Source organism: Mytilus trossulus, chromosome 5 (assembly GCF_036588685.1).
Source record: "Mytilus trossulus isolate FHL-02 chromosome 5, PNRI_Mtr1.1.1.hap1, whole genome shotgun sequence".
NCBI lineage: Eukaryota > Metazoa > Mollusca > Bivalvia > Mytilida > Mytilidae > Mytilus > Mytilus trossulus.
The window spans coordinates 45,563,105-45,579,185 of NC_086377.1; the positions used below are offsets into that span (position 1 = coordinate 45,563,105).

Consider the following 16,081-nt stretch of genomic DNA (forward strand, 5'->3'; position numbering starts at 1 on the left):
TTTGTGATTTAGTGCATGTTGTAGTGGTCAAGTGTGCACATCAATAAAATTGAGAATGCAAATGTGGAATGTGTCGATTCGACCAAAGAGTATAAAACAGCCCAAGGCCACTGATGGATCTTGAACAATGCGAGTAAATACCGCACCCGGAGACAGGTTTTAGCTGGCTTCTTAACCAAAAATGTACATCAAACTAATTGAAACTCCGAAATATATAAAATAAATTATGAAAAAACACATACTAGACTAACAAAGGCCAGATGTTCCCCACTTATTTTAAAAGGATAAAAATGTTTTGATAATTTTCAACCTTCCCCCTATACCTATATCCAATACATAATAATCAAAAACACACGCACAGTAAAGTCTATGAGAAGTCCAATGTCAGAAAAGGTAACAGGAGAAGATATGGCAAAATGACAATTGTACACACAATAAAAAAGGACTATTCGCAGACACTGACAATCAAAAGTCACAGCTCCAGACCCCAATTTAACATTCAGACGCTTTTACAAAAACATGTGTTAAATACCAATATATAGTACACTACCAAAATACGTAATTATTGTAATTCTTTCTTCGACCCAACAGAGGCGTAGCTAGAACATGTTTACGTGACCTGATGGTCACAAGCGGGACCAGTTCAAACAGGGAATAGTATTTAAAATCAATATATATATTCCCAAGGTTAAAGCACCTACTGACCACGGCTTCCATTAAATAATATCGCGTAAAAAAATACCAAGAAACTACGAAAAAAACATGGTATATCGAAGTGTAAACCAACAATAAATATTCTAGAAGACCAATCACATATGGCTATAGATAGATTTGCAAATCATCAAGAATTATCTAATAACGTTGTATGTCAACTACAAATTACTAATTTAAGGTTAACGTTTTTTTAGGTCAAGTATGCTGTCCATTTGCTACGCCAAGAGAATGTGGCAAGAAGTGTATTAATGTCGGAGGACCACCATCACTACCGCCGCCGCCGCCGCCACCACCACCACCACCACCACCACCACCACACGTGGGTATACCACCACCACCACACGGTATGTATCAATCTCAGTAAAGATACGTGTATGTGTATTGTTATGTTAATTTGCCATTTTTATAGAGGTCAGCCATTTCAATTGATATGTTATAGTGTGTCTTTCTATTCAGGTTGAGATGAAGTTGGACAACTGTTAAAACGTTAAAACCCGCTGCACTTGTTTGCATCAACCTTAGTTGTTCAGTAGTTGTCATTGTTGATGTGGTGCATAAGTGTATCTCGTTTCTCGTTTTTTATATACATTATAAATAGATCATTGGTTTTCCTGTTTGCATAGTTTTAACACTAGTCATTTAAGGTGCTCTTTATAGCTTTCTGTTCAATGGGAGCCAATGTTTAGTGTTGACCGTAGCACTTTGACATATAATTCTTTGGTTTTTATAAATTACGATTTGAATGGAGAGTTGCCTTAGAAGCAGTCATACTCCGTCTTCTGATATCAATTCGCGTTAAATAGTAGAATGTAACTGATTAATAAACTGAGAGCGAGAGACTTTGTTTGCTTTGGAGATTCCGTTTATCGTCAAGTTATCGGAATAACAATGGGAACTAACTGTTTAACACGTATTGCGGAACTGTTCAGTATTGTTATGAGTTAAAATTCATGACTAAAATCAACAAAGACCCATCGGAACAACATCTGATACAACAATTTAACAATATTTTTTAGATATTTAGAGGATGTATATATTGGCTCCATCAAGACGACTTCATTGTGTATACTAAAGATATGTGTCCTGTTGAACTAAATTTAAATAAAGCTAATACGAATAATGAACACTGCCCTTTCCTCGATCTTGATATATATATCTATATATATCATAAACGGTAAACTCAATACCAAAATTTATGATAAAAGAGATAACTTTTTTTTTTATTTTCTATCGTTAGTTATCTGTTTCTAGATTGTGACATTCCCTTGTCGCCATCTTATGGTGTTTATATATCTCAACTATAAGGATTAGCTCGTGTACATTAGTAAGTAACAACGTGTTAGATTTTGGCGAGAAAAATGTGTGTATTACTGAAAAACTTTAACACCAGGGTTTTCGATATCACAAACCAGTCAAAGCATTTACTAAATTTTATCATCTGTGCAAGGAAATCATTTGTAAATATAACTCAATATGCAGAAATCGTATTCGTTCAGGTTTTTCACCTCCAATTTGTTATTGTAATATTCTTTACAAAGCACACACGTCGGTATTCTTTTCAAAATGCTAGCAAGACAAATGTTTGTTTGACTTGCTTGCTTTGTTTGCATCAATGTTTGCTTGAGCATTGTAATCAAGATTGACATCTGGATACGCCAAAAAAAGACGGATTTAATATTGTTTTCATTTTATTTAGATTTGTTTGGTCATTTTCACATAATCAAATTCACCTAAACACAGGTTTAACTCGGCCTACTTATATTGCTTGCAGGTGTCATAATATGTATATTCTACATACTCAACAGAAACATATATTAAATAAAATTTAAAACGTAAAGAAAGATCAGTACTGACCCAATTTAGATGTGGCATTCTTCCGCTAAGATAAGAATTAGCACGTTTTGTTGGTGATCCTGAATACCAACGGATATGTAGAATGTGTAAATCAAGACGTGCTGAAAATGAACTACACTTTCTAATTGAATGCCAATTTTACAATGAACTACGTATTTTCTGGACCTAACGAAACCGTATTGAATTTAAATAACAGAGAAAAGTTAAATTTATTATTGTCAGATTATCCTCGAAAAACAGCTCGATACTTAGAACAGTCTTTAACAAAATGTAGGCAACACTTATATTTAAATAATTCCTGATTAAAATCTGAATTAATACTATAGTATATATTTGAAGTGACGTATAGGTCCATTGGGCCGTGTGTAATTTAATTGAAATATTTCAATATTGTACATATTTTGTTATACACAATGTCACTATAATTAACATATTTGTATTGTATTGTATTATATGTCAATAATAATAAAAATGCCCGAGGAAACAAACAAAGCAAGCAAGTCAAACAAACTTTTGTCTTGCCAGCTTTATGAACTAATAGATCTGTAAGAAAATAAATCACCGACTCTATTTTTTCTCATTGTATATATGAACTTGTCCATCATGAACAACGAATGTGATATTTTCAAGATCCTTCAAATTACGGAAAAACAAGTTTGATCAAATTCCTTTGACGTCAGACAAAAAATAAACAGTCATTTTTCGAAATTATCAATATTTATGCAAAAAAATAACTTCTTATCATAATTTACCTCTTATAACTGTATATATTATATATAAGTAACAATATGTTACCATATTTGTATTTTATGTATAGATAATTCCAGCTTTTAAACTTATTTATTCAATTAAAAGACAAATCAATCTTTATGACGAATTTTGAGGTGGAGAATTTCTTTAGAACTGTTTGAACGGAACATATTAGATTTATCGCCTTATAACTTCAACCTTATAATATAATACTAAGGAGTTGTGATATGCATGCTAATGAGACAACTGTCTTACAAAGTTGAAATGAAGCAAATTTTCACTAATTATAGGCACTCGTACGAACATGAGTGAAATATATACCGTATAGTGGGCTATATAATCTAGTATTATAAACATGAACCTATTACAACAACTGAAGTACAGGCCCCGGAATATGGTATCTGTTATCTAACAGCTCGTTTCTATGAATCTTGCATTGTTGTTTGTTTTGTGTTACACTTCTATGTTCTTTTACTTCGTTGTTTTCCTCTTACAGTTGATGTGTTTCCTTCAGTTTTAGTTTGTAACCCGGATTTGTTTTCTCTGAATCGATTTATGACTTTTGAACAGCGATATACTACTGTAGCCTTTATTCCGGGCTTAGGACAGCGCAAGTTAAAAGCTTATGTTGTACTGTAAAGTAATTGTGTACTGCTACATATATTTTTGTGTGGTTATCCCCCGAATTATAAATAAATAATGCGTATAAAAATATTAATACAACTTTATAACTGTTCATTTACAAAATGTTACATGCATACTTGGACGAGCTCACGTTAGATGTAAATTGTTTACAATTATGTTGTGCTTCAAAAATAGAGGATCCTGTCCTTACGTTATCTCAAAAATTTACAAGAAAAATTAAATGTGAATAACACTTGAGGAAACTGGCCATCAGATATGTTCACAATTAGGAATAAACAAATAATTGGGAACACTACTTACATTGTGTCGAAGCCATAAGTTGCGTTATGCTGTTACATCCTGGTTGGTCGGGTTGTCACTTTGTTCCATTGTGAATTGTATTAAAGGATGTCTGATATAAATCGTGGTGTTAATAATAATATGGAACATTTGTTTGCTTCAGATGTATGTCAACTTCGTAAAGACCCTGGACCATGTAAAGGTTCTATTCCGAGGTTTTATTACGACCATAGAAGAATGAAGTGTCGTAAATTTATATATGGAGGTTGTAAAGGAAACGCCAATAATTTCCTCACAAAACACAGCTGCAACAAAGCGTGCAGCAAAGGTAAGCAAGCAAACTGATTGGTTACGCAAAATATATAGATGAACACGAGTCGGTTTTATTGCCAATGAGATAACATCCCACAAGAGACAACACAAATGACATTACAGTTAGCAACTATAGGTCACTGTTCAGAAATTAAACAATGAACAAATTGCTGTTAAAAAAACGAAAGAAATAGTATGATAAACAACAACTGAATTATGTGCTCATTAATTTGTACTGACATATACCGAATGTGGCGGGGTGTAACATAATTCCAGACACAAAACCCTTTTATTACAAGTATTTATCCATTTTGAACGGCCAACATCAACTGTAAATAATACACAACTTAACAAAAAGAAAAAAAACAATCTGAACAGAACAAATCCCACACAGGTGTTTTCAGAAGGAAGTGTTATACAATCCTGAAAATTGACAAACATGATTATTCTAAAAAAAATACATTTCACATATTGCTTCTTATTTTTTATTTTTTTGGTGTATTTCATTGTTTTTTTCTCTCTAATTATATTTTTGTAATGTAACTTACTTTTAAATTTATATACATACGATGACTGAGATATATCAAGATCAACAATATTGTCACGTGTATCATTTGCATAATACTTTGATTGTTTATTTTGAAATTTTGTATTGCAGTGTATGACTGTTACGCACCAATAACCAAAGGAACTTGTCATAAACATATTAGACGTTGGGGCTACGATAAAACGAAAAAACAGTGTGTCCGTTTCTGGTATTCAGGCTGCGGCGGTAACAGCAACAACTTTCCAAGTAAACATGACTGCAAAAGATATTGCAGAACACACTGTAAGTAATATCCGTTCGTACTTCGGTACGGACTTGAAAATACGGAAATTTCTATATAAAACATTGCTGTTAAAAAATTTGTCAGTCTTTTTAAGTTAAGGAATATATTTTTCTGCTTTCAATTTCTGACTCTTTGTGAAACCATGGCTATATTTTTTTATTAATATTTGGAGCACTTCATTGTCGTAAATACATTTTTGACTTTTAAAGTTTCGGTCATAAACATCACTAAAAAATTATCTATAATCCAAACGCTTATCAGATGCAGACAAAAATAGACCTTTAATGTTATTCAAAACTAAGGTAGTGAGGAACCCTAAAAATCCCAAATGCTTAACGATAGATTATTCTTAAACTTAGAAAATACCTCCTGGTCAATAAACTTTCAAATTTCAAATTAAAAAACTCGATCTCACATCTCTCTTTTTTCTCTCTCGCGTTAAAACACATCGGAATCAATGAAATCGAGATTATTTTATATGAATTATATACGGTGTAATGCACTTTTCCTTATTGAGAATAATTTAAACAATAGACTTCTGTGAGATTTAATTGAAATTTTAGAATTCACAAAAAAAAATACATACAGGGGACGCAGTCCTTTTTTTCTTGTTAGCAAATTGTTGGAATATTTGAGTCCTCAATGCTCTTCAACTTTGTACTTGTTTGGCTTTACAACTATTTTGATCTGAGCGTCACTGATGAGTCTTATATAGACGAAACGCACGTCTGGCGTATTAAATTATAATCCTGGTACTTTTGATAACTAATTAAACAAAACACAAAATTTTTACGGAGTTTAGTATATTATATCGGCATTTATTTTTTCTCAATTTTAGATAACACTTATTTTTTTATAGTTTAATCTTCGAATTTTAAAGTTTATATACTAACTTAAGCGTTTTTAACTAAAACAAATAGTTGCAACATGTCCATAAGTGATACTAAGAAACAAATACATGATCTACCTTAATTTCTGTTTGGGACCAATTTCATATGTACCAAAACCACGTACTATAAATAAAATTTTGCTTGTTGGACGAACAATGACGTTACCTTAATATTTTTAAATGCTGAAGTATAAGGTATTGTTTATGATTAGAAAAGAATTCAAAATATTAACTAAAAATATACTTATTTCTTGTGAATTTATAATTATGTATCCTAGAAGCTTAGAGTATATATATGAACATGTTCAAGTGATTCATACGAGTTATTTACCTTAACATATGTAAAATGTAGATCTTGCTCTTTTAATGGTATATTTATACTACTTGTATTATATCGTTTCAGATAAACCATGTCCACAAATCAAATGCCACTTACAATGTTCAAATGGGTACGACACCGATTCTCATGGGTGTAAGCTTTGTAAATGCAAACCAATAACATACGACTGTAAGAAAGTATACTGTAAAACCAACTGCTTGAATGGATACAAGAAAGATTCCAATGGGTGCGATACGTGCGACTGTAACACATGGGAATGTAAGAAACCGTACTGTCGTCGCCATTGCAAACATGGGTATGTGAAGGACAGTCACGGATGTCCAACATGTAAATGTAAACCATGGGTTTGTCCACTAATAAAATGTCCTACACCATGTCCACATGGGTATGTAAAAGACAGTCATGGATGTCAGACTTGTAAATGCAAACCATGGGTTTGTAACCCAGTACATTGTACTGAACTATGTCCACATGGGTATGAGAAGGACAGTCATGGATGTCAAACATGTACCTGTAAAGTATATGAATGTCCGAAGAAAACATACTGCACTAAACCATGTCCTCATGGATATGTGATCGACAGTAACGGTTGTCAGACCTGTGAATGTAAAGATTATGTTTGTCCTAAAAAGGCATACTGTCCTAAACCATGTCCTCATGGATATGAGACGGATGGTCACGGATGCGAAACATGTATATGTAAAAAGTATGTCTGTCCTAAAAAAACCTACTGTCCTAAACCATGCCCATATGGGTATGAGACGGATAGCCACGGATGCGAAACATGTATATGTAAAAAGTATGTCTGTCCTAAAAGACCATACTGTCCTAAACCATGCCCACATGGGTATGAGACGGATAGTCACGAATGCGAAACATGTAAATGTAAAAAGTATGTATGTCCTAAAAAACCATACTGTCCTAAACCATGCCCACATGGATATGAGACGGATAGTCACGGATGCGAAACATGTAAATGTAAAAAGTATGTCTGTCCGAAAAAAACATACTGTCCTAAAAAATGTCCAGATGGGTATGAGCTTGACAGTAATGGATGTGAGACATGTAAATGTAAATGTTATCCAAAACCATGTCCCAGACCCTGTCCTAATGGTGTCGTGAAAGACATTTACGGATGTGATACATGTGAATGTAAATGTTTACCAAGACCATGTCCTAAGCCCTGTCCTCATGGTGTGGTGATCGACATTTACGGATGTGACACATGTGATTGTAAACCATGTCCTAAAAAACCATACTGTCCTAAACCCTGTCCTTATGGATATGAGACGGATAGTCACGGATGTGAGACATGTACCTGCAAAAAGTATGTTTGTCCTAAAAAACCATACTGTCCTAAACCCTGTCCTCATGGATATGAGACGGATAGTCACGGATGTGAGACATGTACCTGCAAAAAGTATGTTTGTCCTAAAAAACCATACTGTCCTAAACCCTGTCCTCATGGATATGAGACGGATAGTCACGGATGTGAGACATGTACCTGCAAAAAGTATGTTTGTCCTAAAAAAACATACTGTACTAAACCCTGTCCTCATGGATATGAGACGGATAGTCACGGATGTGAGACATGTACCTGCAAAAAGTATGTCTGTCCGAAAACGCCATATTGTTCTAAACCATGTCCTCATGGATATGTAATCGACAGCAACGGTTGTCAGACCTGTGAATGCAAACCATGGGTGTGTACTAAACCATCTTGTGAGAAACTGTGTAACTATGGCTATTGGTTGGACAATCATGGGTGCCAAACATGTAAATGTAAACCATATATTTGTAAAAAACCTGATTGTCCAATAACATGTCTCCATGGATACGAGATGGACAGTAATAAATGCCAAACATGTAAATGTAAACCATATGTATGTAAAAAAGTATATTGTCCCAACACATGTAGCAATGGTTATAAGAAAGACTCATATGGATGTTCAACGTGTCATTGTAATACTTGGAACTGCAAAAAGACATACTGTACATCTCGATGTCCTCTAGGTTACAAAAATGACTCTCATGGATGCAAAACATGCTACTGTAATCATTAGTTATGTTATGCAAACACTGTCAACATTACTGTTCTACAAATTAGGGTTTGGGTTCATCTTGAAGTAAAATACAACTTATTATTGTAAACTAGGATGTATTTCTTTTGTTGAAAGTTAAATGTAGTAGAGCTTTATTGTTATATTTAAGTTATGTATTGTTGTCCATTGCAATGGAAAGCAAAACTTCTTATTGTAATAAATTTGTTTTTATTGCACTTGAAGAAGTTTGTGGTGTTTTTGTTATGTTTATTGATATTGTTATTTCAATTGTTAACACATAAGTTAAATACATGTACAAGTAATCATATAAATAAAATATTGGAATGACTTTATATTCAAACATTTTCAAGTTATAACAAACTGCTATCAAAAAGTGAAATAACAAATATAGTAAACTTCTAAGTGGAAAGTCCTTATGCAAATGGCAAAACACAAGAAACGAATTGATATTAGCTATATATATTCCGTACTTGACACAGTTATTTTTTTACGTAGAAAATGATGGAATAAACCTGGTTTTAAATCTTGTTAAACCTCTCACTTGTACGCATACATTTCCATTATATTGACAAAGGTGTGTAAACAAAACTAACATATATACCAGGATAAAATGTCCAAACTTAGAATGCATGTCTGTGGCCTATAATTCAAGAAAAAAGGACGAGGCGTTCTTTGACAAAACACAGTTGAACCAAACATAAAACCTTGTATAGTTGCAGAAATGTTCAGTTACAATTCAACTCCCAACGATACACGATTTTTAACAGAGCTCCATATTAGTTTAACTAGTTATTGGTTACATAGTTTCTAAAAGAAATAATAAGACACCAAAGGGTTATTCAAACCAAAACCGACAACGCAGTGACAAAAATACGAAAACTATACCAACAAATAAAAACAGTTTCTAAATAGGCATTGAACACTAAAGAGTGAACAACACGTACCTCTCCAAAAGATGAGGGTCATTTGGGTGTACTTAAAAGGATTAAATAGAAATAATGTTGCAATGTGTTAAGATGTATTGATTTTAAAATATGGCTGTGTTTAAAAACCATTTAACACTATCGACTATATCATGAAGAAAGAAAATAAAGGAGACGAACATAGGTATCAGAAACTGTTCCTGTTCAAACAAGGCGAATTTATTTATAATGGAGAATGTCATGGATGAGTTTCTTGTTAGACGAAACGCGCGTCTGGCGCAAATGCAAAATTTAATTCTGGTATTTATGATGAGTTTATTTACCTTTTTAACACCATATCCCCTTTTGCTAGAACAACATACAAGGTAAACTGTTGCCATCATGAATTGTATGTGTGCAAATTGATAGAACAGACCCAATAAATTACCACGGAGCAACTACATATGCCTTTTATTCCTCGAATATAACAATAACGAACGTGACTTGTCAACAATTTGTTTACTTGCCTTGAGCCACCAGGTGCCACTTACGGAGCTATAACTTCCTTCTATTTCTATTCATATGAACACATGGATTATGTCTTAGTGTCGGTAGATTTGTGTTGCTTTATCCTAGATTTATGTCTTATATTTTGTGGATTGTTGATTTTTTCCCTTATGGCTCTCAGACTGGTCATTTTATTGGTTTTTTTTCTTTATTCGACTTACGGTTCCAAATATGAATAGCTTATCTCCATATCATAAAGTCAATGTCCTATGATTAAAATAAAAGGTATATGGTTGATGACGATAGTTAAGACTAGTTATGAAACTGAAATGCATGTGCCAGACTCATGGCATTCCAAAGTAACTAGGTCGAATATATAAACTCATCACATATACCAGGAGTCAAAACTTATGCGCCAGACGTGTGTTTTGTGAACTACAGACTAATTTGTGACGCTGGATTCAATTAAAGTAAAAAAGGCAGAATAAAGTACGAAGTTGCAAAGCATTAAGGACAACATTTTCCTAAAAGTTTTGCCAAATACAGCTAAGGTAATTCACTTTTTGCCATCTAAAATTAGCATCAAATTCTTCTTTTCTCTTTTCCACGTTCTTGTGCTGAAGTGGACGGAAAATTGGCGTATCAAATTATAAGCCTAGTACTTTTGATAACTATTAATAAAGACACTAATTAGGGCAGATAGACATACTAAAAATATCAAATGCATTACAAAACGAAAAACATTGCCGGTCTTCAGAATATTCGAATACCCCTTGTTAACAAAACTAAGGTTTATAAGTTCACAAATTCGGTATATATCTATAAAACAGAATATTTTTGTTCGTTTTCACGTGTATCTAGACGCCGGAAAATATAAAGTACATTAAAAACCATTCTTCGCTCTCTTTTCGAATTAACTTCAAAAAGAAAATTGAAGCAAAGAGGTCATCATTACAGATTTCATGTGTTTATACAGATCTTTAACCGTGTAACGCTTGAATCAAATTTGTGCGTGAATCGTTATAACCGTTTACCTGCCCTGCTGTCCCGTCGATTTACCTAATATTGTATTGATTTTAAGTTGTGCTGTATTTTTATGAAATCACTAAACGTTATGCAATCAAACATCAATCCAGCAAATTATGAATTTGTTGATATATTAGTTGTCAGACCATTATATTTATCATTAAATCAGTTAAGTCGCTTCTCCGGACATCGGATGATATCTACATTCAATGTGTTGTTTTCCAAAATTATGTTACTGTGTTAGTTTTTATTGGTTTTGATTTAGTATCTTAAGACAGTACAATAAGAGCAAAATATCTTTGCTTACATTAATTATCTATTCTCATTCTGTATCCATCATTCTGCACTTGTCGCCCAATGTTTCTATTCTGTAAACATCATTCTGTACAGTAAAACAATAAGCACAGTTTTGTGATATCACTAAATTGCCGTTTTGCAAGGTATCCCTAACTCGTGATCATAGAAAATGAATTGGGGTTTATCTATTTGCATCGACCAACATCTTAGCTAATTAATTGAAAAAATATAGTTATAGTATAATCTCACTAAGACTTAATAAAAAATAGACAAGTTCAATTTCATTTATTTAGTCTCATTGCAGTTTCAAATCACGTCCGTATAATAAATTGGTCTTTATTAACAGTTTCTAACAATGCCCATCTATTTCAATACAATATGTTAGTAAACAGGGTCGTGAAAATGTACAAGCATGCGACATATCTCCGAATTCATAGTTGCTTGAGTAACACGAATGTAGAGTGCTTGTAGAGTAGAAAATGTTAAATTGCTCAAAGCCCATGAGTACAAATGTGACCTAGTTCCATTTTAAAAATTCATAATAACAAGTACTGATATTCTAGGTATACCTAAAACATCTAATGACGATTCAAATTTGACGTACTTCTTGTCTTATGACTACATATAAGTTTTTCTTAGTCCGTAAGAAATAACCCAGAATATCTTCTAATTAAAACAATGGTTTAAGTAAAATATTTTATATTTGGAAGTATACGAGGTCGAATACAAATAAAAAAAAAATTAAAAAAAAGTCTTAACCATCTTACAAAAGCCATGAAAAAATATCGAAATTGAAATAAATCTACTGCAGAAAACAATAATGGCTTGTGATTCCCTCTGAAACTGTCAAACATCTTCAATTTGTCTGTAATAATATAGATAAAGGCAACAGTAGTATACCGCTGTTGTTAACTCATAAATCGATAGAAGAACAAAAAAATCCGGGTTACAAACTTAAACTGAGGGAAATGCATCAAATATAAGAGGAGAACAACGACACAACATTAAAATGTAACATACACAGAAACGGTACCATAATATCTGCACCAGATACTGGACGCCAAAAATATTTGAAAATTAAAATTTATCAAAAGGATGAAAAGCTATAAACCAAAAAAAGAACAAAATATGTTGGCCATAGCTGGGCAAGAAAGTAACAGTTGTTATACAAAAAAATGAGCAAACAGAATAAACTCCATCATTTATTTCGTATTTACAAATTCCAATATCAATCAAGGTTTTATGCATGTAGTGTTGTACATGTATACGTGCACTTTCATAATGTCGAATTGCAATCCGACTCAGCTCAAATCTCAAGTACATAAAATTGATACAGATCTCGTAAAAAAAGTGGTGCAACTCTGAAGCAGAGATTCCTAACGTTGACCTGCAGTCATCCTACATAAGATTATTAGATTAACATCAAATCAACTGAAGAGAACATAAAGATAAGTCAATGTTACAATTGAAAAGTTTACATAAAAAAATCAATACAGAAGTATTTCAATAACAGTTGAAAAAATCTTGACACTAAGCGATAAACCGCCAATTCATTGGTTCTACATTGTCATACTTTTTATTATTGCGATATGCTATATAACTTGTTTAAACGTTTAAACTATCTTGTAAATTCGATAACATCGTTTTAAATTATCTCATCCATTAATCATTCAACCGTTTCTACTGTACGACAATTAACTCTTAATTTGATAGTGCTAAGATAATTAAAATAACATGCTGACATATATTTGCAGAAATTAATTATTGTGTGGAAATTTATTCGCTCCATTAGATAAATTTAATTTGTTGCATGGTGAAACACATGTACATTTATCCTATTATTACACTAAAAATCATCGGTCTTTAAAATTGTATGTGAACGCATAAAATATTGTATATGCAAATGACCGTATTTCTGGTATAAGTCGGATAAACTTTTGTGTAGATTTTTAAGTTTGTATAAATGTAATATAAGAAATATTTTTAACGGCATATCTTATATAGCGTGTGACGCTATAGTTGAACGGCTATCATGGCTAGTTACTTATTCATTATTCTTTTTTGTGGCATTTGGAAAGCAATAGTCGTAAGTAAAATGACTTAATTTGATAATTTTGTATTAAACAATAAAATATGTGAAGAGAAAAGGAATAAACTATATTGATCTTAACATATATGAGTTTTCTTCAATCATATATTTATTTGCAAAATGATCATGTTAACTAAGCTTGATTATATTTCTTTCAACAAATAAAACCTATAAACTACAAGTAAATGGTTTTTTTTTCGGAATTGCATGTCGGTTTAGCCGTTCTTTTTGTTGTAAACGTTAGTCGCAACACAGTTATTTTGTAGTTTTTACCGACAAATGTATTTTAAAAACAAAACCTGGCGAAACACATTAATTTTATCGATACCAAGAAATAGAATGATATATTGTTTGTTCCTTTCGTAATATCAAGAAAATAAAACAAATTAGGAAATTGTAAAACAGAAATTAGAAATTTTAATAAAAAAAGAGATGAGGGGTAATACATTAATGAAACATCAGAAATATCTCTAAACATATACCCGGTAAAAGCAGTTTCTTCAAAAGACATGCTTCCTTGCAATACTTTTAGCTCTTGGTCAACTAGAGTCGAGTCAAATTGAGGAGAAACCAAAGTTATAATAATTCTTCTCTCAGCAGCGAGTGCTTTAAATAAAATGACTTAAGATATGACACACGACAAACACTGACAATGGTCTGTTTTGAGACTCGCAATGGGTTTGTGACAGGATTCAATTTGTTTCGTGAACTCAAACCTCTTCCTTGTTATTCTTAAGCACTTTGTTAATAATCGCTACATAAAAACATCTATGGAATAACGGTGCAAAAACATACGCAAACGCTGATTCAGTTTTGTAACCATAATAGTAATTTTTCTAATGTAAATAGTAAATAATGTATATGTCAACGATGATTATTGGTAAATGCATCATTCCTATAAAGTATTGTAGTATGTTCCTCTTTGACGATTGTTTGACAATACATTTTGACGATTGATTGGCAATACATTGATCTTCAAATTTCCTTTTTTAGTAACGGAAGTATAAAGAGCAAATAAGGATTTGTGTCGTTCACTTTTATTATTTATGTTATTGCGGGACATGAAAATGAACTATTTTTTCAAAGGGGTACTTGCTTGTAAAACGTTCTTTTTTAAGCGACATGCCCTTTTTAGAATATCATTTTTGGTATTTGGTGTATAATGACAATAAGATCGAGATTTTTTTATAATGGAAATGTTCAAAATAAGGTAAATTATCAGAGGGATAATCAACTAGTAGCTATGTTAAATGTGTTTGTTGTTCAAATTTTCGACACTCAACTCCATGTTTGTGGGCCTTTTTAAACATCCGATATATTACATTACATCAAAAAACAATGTGTTTCTGATGAAAAGTAAGGCCATTTGGCGTGACTTACATTTAGACAAGACCTAATGACAGTGATCATGATGTGAACAACTATTGGTTGGTTTATATTGATAAAGTATTTTCGAGGAAATTGTTTTTGACTGTTGAACACACTGGCTTTGATGACCAGTTTTTTTAACAAGAATACCCAGCTTCGAGGTAAATTCAAATGAAGGAGTTCAGAGTTGGGAGGGATCTTTAAAAATAAACTATATCATCAAATGTAACGAAAAGAAGACTACTGCGATGACAAAAGTTTCATCTCTGCAAATATTCGTGTGTAATTTAACACATATATCAACCATATTATAATTTGCAAAGGCTTATCCAATAATGGAGTCTGGCCAAACAGCTAATATAAAATAGGTTTCATTCTCCAGTAAAAGGGCGGGAAGTAAAAATATGTTAGTAAGTGGATACAAAAAAAATTCTACAGTGAAAATATTATACAGCAAGTGTATTTGCTTAATTTATATTCAATTAACCAAATGTACTTTTGTCTTGTGTCAAAGAAACAAAATATAATCAATGGTAACTAACTTAAACAAACACAAATATTCTTTGTATGCAAAACCCATTACATTGTCTTGACGGAAAAAATCCGGATTATACCAAACTGTTACAATATCATGTTTGAATGAGGATTTTATTAACAAAAGGGAGATTATTTTGTTGTTTATAGGCCAATCGTGTTACATGCAACAACACCTACGGTTTAACATATTGTTAAATGGAAAAATATGACTAAGTATCAAAATCAACTATTGGTTTTCTTTTTTATGATATATATTGGTAGTTAAAAAAGTATTTAAAGACATACCGAACTCTGAGGTAAATTCTAAAACAGTGAAGTACATTAAACCTCCTGAAAACACATGTTTTTCGGTTTCGGTAATTATCATCACAACGAATGTGAATAACAGTTATAGTCATTCTGAGAAGAAAAAAACGTTTTCAACCTGGTCTTATAGGAACATTTGACCTCCCCTATTTATGTCATTTGCTTGTATTCCTATTATGCGTTCTCTATCTGGATTTAATATTTCAAAGGATCAAATGAATAATTTTAAGCTTTCTAAAGAATAATAGATGATTGGATAGAGTATCAGTCTCATTTATGATTTATTTTTTTATTTTCTCGCATATGTACAATTTAGCACCCAATTAGTTTCTTTCTTATACTTCTTTTTTCTTCTGTAAACCAAATCAGGACT

General features: G+C 32.2%; 1 protein-coding gene across 1 annotated transcript in view; it reads left to right on the forward strand.

Moving 5' to 3' along the window:
* The window catches only part of LOC134717998 (balbiani ring protein 3-like), a 34,217-nt gene that overhangs the window by 3,869 nt on the left and 14,267 nt on the right, over positions 1–16,081 (forward strand). The window contains exons 3-6 of the mRNA XM_063580496.1: positions 909–1,058; positions 4,406–4,570; positions 5,213–5,383; positions 6,677–8,496. Coding sequence (XP_063436566.1) covers positions 909–1,058; positions 4,406–4,570; positions 5,213–5,383; positions 6,677–8,496 — 2,306 coding nt within the window. The remainder of the gene's footprint in view (positions 1–908; positions 1,059–4,405; positions 4,571–5,212; positions 5,384–6,676; positions 8,497–16,081) is intronic.